Source organism: Alligator mississippiensis, chromosome 5 (genome assembly GCF_030867095.1).
Source record: "Alligator mississippiensis isolate rAllMis1 chromosome 5, rAllMis1, whole genome shotgun sequence".
In the NCBI taxonomy this organism is placed as follows: Eukaryota; Metazoa; Chordata; order Crocodylia; family Alligatoridae; genus Alligator; species Alligator mississippiensis.
The window spans coordinates 42857552-42863551 of NC_081828.1; the positions used below are offsets into that span (position 1 = coordinate 42857552).

Below are 6000 nucleotides of genomic sequence, written 5' to 3' on the forward strand. Positions count from 1 at the left end.
TGCAGGGACCTTATGATATTGGGCAGACCTAGAGCACAGCATGAGGGTGTGACTGGGGAGCTGTTGAGCAGAGAGGTACTGCAGGCTGTTCGTTCTCCTGCTGTAGCCAGATGTTCCTGGTTTACATGCTTTGCACTGTGGTTCAACTCCTCCTACAGCTTCATGGCAGCAAGATCCAGATGGAGAGGCCCCAACGACAGAGGTGCAAGCTAGAGCACAGCCCCCTAAATGTCCTTGCAGCCGTAGGCTTGGAGGTCAGCAAAAGCTAGTCTTCTATCCACTGGGGTCCATGAACCACAGCCATTGAGTCATAACCAGAGTCATCATCACCCACTCCAGCAAATAGACTCCCATCTAGAGATTGACAATCCAGCCTGAGCATCTCCCAACTGATGCTGGAACAGTCAGATCACCTAGGACAAGCAACCCAAGGACAGCCATCATTTGCTTCTGGGGGGTGCCAATGATATTTGCACAAAACACTTCCTATGTCCCACTCTGCAGCCTTTTATAGTTGAATTGCTGGTAAATATTTGTTACAGTGTAACTGAACATTCATCAGCTATGTAAATTAGCTCTGTTTCTATAAAACTATTTTTATGTAATCTCTGGATTTCTGAACCTTCAGCCCTCACAATTATGGTAGAGTTACTTTCCCACAATTATACAGCAAGCCAATGATAGAGCTGGGAAGAGAATCTATATGTCCTGGGCCCAGGGCCAGTGCCCTATCCATTGCAATCACTGCCTCCTGTTATTATGAATGTGGCAATGAGGTGCCTGGGGTTAAGTTATAGGGTATTTATTACAGGGACACTCAACAGTGAAAAAAAAGCCTGGTCAAGATGCTCAGTGACAAGCCTGTTTGGAGGGGTACTGTGTATGAGGTTTCCATGTGGAAAAAAACATTCCAATCAACAAGGTGTATGGTTAAACCAAGCTAAGGGGGTCTATTGTGCTGGACAGCACTGGATAGAGGGGTTAATACCCAGACCCAGCAGGACTAGCACAGCCCTAGCTCTAGGAACAGCTGAGTCTGGGTGGTTTGTGTACTTACTTCTACTTCAAACTTATTTCTACCTCATTACCTAGGCCAGTGGTGCTCAACCTTTTCACCCAGCAGGCTAGATGGCCAGGGCCCAGTCAGTCCATCCATGGGCCAGATCCAGTTAGTGGTCCTGATCTGACACTGGGGGGTGGGCATGGTGGGGCCCCGTCCAGCTGCATGGAGGAGTTTGGGGGGCAGCCCAGGCCCAACCTGGCCCTATGGATGGAAGGGGGCATAGCTCAGCCCTGATCTGGCTGTACCAGGGGCAGGGTTGTGACCCAGGCCCAACCCCTGCACAGGACAGGAACTTGACAGCAGGGGAAGGCAGCTATATTAATTACCACTGTTCCCCTGCTGCCAAATTTCCCAACCTATAGGGAGCCCTGAAGGCTGGATGCCATCCATGGCTCTGTGGGCCACGTTTGGCCCATGGGCTGGAGGTTGAACACCCCTGGCCTAGGCCATGCTTGTTGCATTACACCTTGTTTATTCTACTACTGTTGTCTCCTTTTCACACATCCCTACTTGAGTTACTCACCCACTCCAGTACATCTTACTAGAACCTAAATTGCAAGCTCTCCGGGGTAGGGACTCCTTATGTTATATCTCTATGGCACTCTTCACATTGCATCATGCAAGCCCCAGATGCTGCTCCTCTTGTAAAAACATGTGGCTTTGGGCTGGAAAAAAATTTTTAGGAGAAAAACAAACTGCTTAATGCCAGATAGCTGGGGTAAGAAGGTGCTGGTAAGAGCTTCCAAAAACTGAGGGCTGTTTCTGCCACATCACATCTTGCTGATGTGTTCATCATCCATGTTTGTTCAGGGCGAAATGGACTCCTGTCCCTATGAGAAATATTGTATTCCTTCTGAGTTTAACACTCCCCCAAATCTTCTGATTCTTGATTCAGGGGCAGGATTTAAAGCATCAAATAAAGATATATTTTCAAGGGTACAGCTTCTGTGGTCCATAGAAAAACTATTATATTTATAAAAAATAATATTCATTAGTTGCATTCCTGTTTGTGTATCTTGTGGCATTCATGTCTTTTGTTGGTATTTTTAACATGTGCAGTGTAGTATCATTATCTAAGCAGTATATTATTTTAGTTACTCTTTATTTTGCTTTTTTTTCATTATAATTGAAGAAGCAGGCTGTGTTAAAAAGAAAAAAAAATATTTCGTTTTACTTTGCCTACCTGAAATTTAAAGAAATATGGTAATAATGCAATGTCCCCAAGTCCACGCTAATAATTTATCTCCCAACAAAGACCTGGCTTGCTGTAATGGGACCACTGCCCTACCAAAGGAGAAGCTTGCAGATAGTGCTTGCATGATGCTTCTGATGAGCCCTGTATAAATGTCATGTTCATAATAGCCCTGTGAAGTAGATAATAGAAGCTCTGTTTCACAGGGGCCTATCATTTTTAATTACCTCTAAAGCACTGAGAGTTCCATAAATAATAATTATCCCGATTCCACAGATGAAGAAGCAGAGACAGGGAAATTAAGTGACTTGCCAAAGACCTTGCAGCAGGGGTCACAGCGAACGAGATTAGAATGCCTGTGCATCTGGCCCTCAGCCTCATGCACGGTCCACTGGTGACTGACAGCCCACGAGCCAGATCCAGCCCATGCAACCACTGGATCTGGCCCCTGGGGCTCCAGTGGTGGGAAGCTTCAGCTGCAGGCACTCTTCCCATTCTGGCACAGAGACAAGAGGTGGCAGCAGCCAGGTCCTAGCACCCACCTATCCACTTTCTGGATTCAGGGTGGGTCACTCTGGCCCACCCCTCATAGAATCATAGAAAATTATGGTTGGAAGGGATCTCAGGAGGTCATCTAGTCCAGTGGTTCTCAACCTTTTATGTACTAAGACCAACTTGTAAACACCAATGGCCAGTCCCGGCCCAGTGCCCCTCACTCCTGACCAGCTGCCCCCTACCCCCAGTGTGTGGGGCAAGTGGGATGTAGGGTATGGGGGGCCCCAAGCAGCCCCTGGCAGGCTGGACCTCTGCTGCCCACAGTTGTGAGCTTGCATTACACAATAAGCCTTAAGGCATGGGGGTAGGGTCCAGATATTCATTGAGCTATTGGATTTGAAATGTACTGCCTCAATTTGTTCAACCTTGAGGACTCATGCCTGCTTACTTGAGTCCTTGAGGTCCCCTTGAAGGTCCCAGAATGTCTGCAGCATCATTGCAATAAAAGCACTTAAGAGGCAGTAGACAGAAGCCACACACGGCAGGACTGGAAACCTCCGTGTTCTTGGAATAGCGCTACTCCCCTCAACGCAACAGCACAGCAGTTACTTTGAGTTCCTGCAGTGATACGGTTAGTGCATTGCAGTCTTGATTCAATTTGGGTTTGGGAGGGGAGGGGGAGGAAGTATTACAGTCAGGATTCTCTCCAGCTGTTGAACTTTAGCATTTCTTTTGTTGCAAGACAGTTCTGTTTATCGCTATGGCCTGCATACCCGTAGGAAAGAAAACATTCAGAAGGGAAATTAGACATGAAGCATCATGCTATCAAACAGTCTCCTTGCCATATGCAATTTCTGGTGGCTAAAATCACTCTCCCTGCCCCTGCTGCGATACATTAACCTTAGAACTCTTCCTTTCTTAGCCTACTCACAAGTCCCTTTGAGTTATAGGCTGGCTTTTTTGATGTTCTGTGGGTGTTGGACACCAAACTACCACACAAACTCTCATTACAGGTTAGGTGCCTAAATCTCTTAGGCTCCCCAGAAAATCCCAGCTACAATCACATGGGCATAAATGAGAGGGAAAATCCCTTTTCTAAAATCTGACAAAATCATCTGTGATTCTATGAAAAACTCAGACTTGTGTTTTTTAAAGCAGCCTAGAAGAGTAAGACGTATTCCTCCATTTTAAACAAGGTATGTGCCTAAATCCCTTAGGATAGATTTGAAAATCTCAAATCAAGTGCATAAAAGAAACACCGGGCATTATAAGGTAGAAGCTGAATTATGCTCCATATAATTGAAGGAAAATCATGTTCAATGCAAAGGGAAAAGTCCTGAAAACAAAACGCCTCAAACAAACTGGTCGTAAGCTTTGATGCTCAATGAAGTTTGTACAAGTCACTTATGTTGGGCTCGCCTCAAGGGCACTCAAGCAAGCGAAGAAAAATCACCTAAGGGTGTGAAGTCACCGCACATAAATTAAAATGCCTTAAGGCCCTGCCTCAGTGCTCTCCTTCAGAAGCAAAATGGTGTTACATCATTGGAGTTTCACACTCCTTGGATTAGGCCCTGTACAAGGGAGATCTCAGCCCTAGGTCTCACTCCAGTGTATCTGGGAATGTTCAGTCATGCTGATAGCAGGCACTGCAGTTAAGATGGACATGACCACAGGAGTCTTGCTTGATCTAGCAGCTGAGAGCAGCACTGCTCAGTGGCCCCATGGCATGCTTGGGCATACTACTTACCATCAGTAAGCTTCAGCAGTGACCTGAGTGTGTAGATATGCCATGGCAAGTGGCCCATTACAGAGAAGAAAAAACAGCTACATATAGGAAAGAGAGTCATCACCTACCTGTCCTGGCTGCACCTTGTATTTCTGTGTACTTCATAAGCAGCACTATCAATTTGCGCAGGATTTGGTGGTGTTCTGAACGTGCCATCTCCTGAAGTCAAAGCAGTGTCAGTTTCTGCTAAAAACATCTCCTTGACCTTAGGGTAGCAAAAGCTCACATGAACACAGGCCCCACCAGCAACTTCAGAGGAAATACGGCAAAAAAACCCAAACATAGAATCATAAAGAAGGAGGGTTGGCAGGGACCTCAGGAGGTCACATCTAGTCCAACCCCCTGCTCAAACCAGGACCATCCCCAGCTAGATCATTCCAGCCAGAGCTTTGTCAAGCCGGACCTTAAAAACCTCCAAGGATGGAGATTGTACCACCTCTCTGGGTAACCTGTTTCAGTGCTTCACCACCCTCCTAATGAGAAAGGTTTTCCTAATATCCAACCTAAACCTCCCTTGCTGCAACTTGAGACCACTGCCCCTTGTTCTGTCATCTGTCACCGCTGACACTAGGTGTGGACTCAACATGTTCAAAGTCTCAGGACTTCTTTTTTAAGCTTTAATCAATTTCTAGATGCTCGGGGGGGGGGGGGGGGGTGATAGCATTTATTGCTTGACATTATGACTGAATGAGGCCTTATACCCCTACTGTGGAAGGCAGTCACTTTTTACAAGGAATTTAGGGAAGTTGTACGAACTCACTTTAGGAGATCTGTGAAGAATGTACATACCCAATAACATCCCATAGTTTTGGTCTCACTGCTTTTCAGAATGACTGCACTAAATCTGTGCGCCTACTAGCTCACCTTTAAGCTCTGGTTTCTTCTCGGACTGCCCTCCATGCACCGAGCCAGGAGCAAAAGCTTCCCCAGGATTGTACTGCTGGAGAGCCAGTGACTGTAACCCACCAGCAGACCACATACATCAAGTCCTCACACTAGCCACAGGCAGGTTAGCAGTAGTTCTTTAGCTCAGAGGACAAAGATCTGCACCATCCTGCAGGTGTGGAATCAACCCCTGCTAACCTTCCATGCAGGGGCTCCTGGGTTTGTGCAGGACAGGGTTTCTTTTTCTCTGTTAAAAAATATTTAAACATAAAATGAGAACAATAACCTGTTAAAAGAGGTCTCATAACTGAATGAGTCCAGTGTGGGCAACCTTCAAGGTTCAAAAAGCATAAGCCATACCCCCAAATCCACATTTTAAAGAAACATACTGGCTTTTTTTTTTTTTTTGGTGGAGATTGTCTTTTGGGATATCTTACTGCAGTGCAGACAGAGCCTCAGTTTGCTTATTGTTTTTCCCTGCATCCCTCCAGGGACCTGTGGCAATTAGGGTATCTGCACCATGTCTTCAGCTTGTCCTGGCAAAGCTGTCCCAAGGACACCTGCTCCCACTCCCATACC

General features: G+C 46.3%; 1 protein-coding gene across 1 annotated transcript in view; it reads right to left on the bottom strand.

Annotated features, from left to right (window-relative positions):
• Nucleotides 1–5499, bottom strand: part of CRIP2 (cysteine rich protein 2) — a 71664-nt gene extending 66165 nt beyond the window's left edge. Inside the window, exons 1-2 of the mRNA XM_019486543.2 lie at nucleotides 5401–5499; nucleotides 4605–4695 (exon numbers count right to left, since the gene is read on the bottom strand). Coding sequence (XP_019342088.1) covers nucleotides 4605–4695; nucleotides 5401–5436 — 127 coding nt within the window. The 5' untranslated portion in view covers nucleotides 5437–5499. The remainder of the gene's footprint in view (nucleotides 1–4604; nucleotides 4696–5400) is intronic.
• Between the last annotated feature and the right edge of the window lie 501 nt (nucleotides 5500–6000).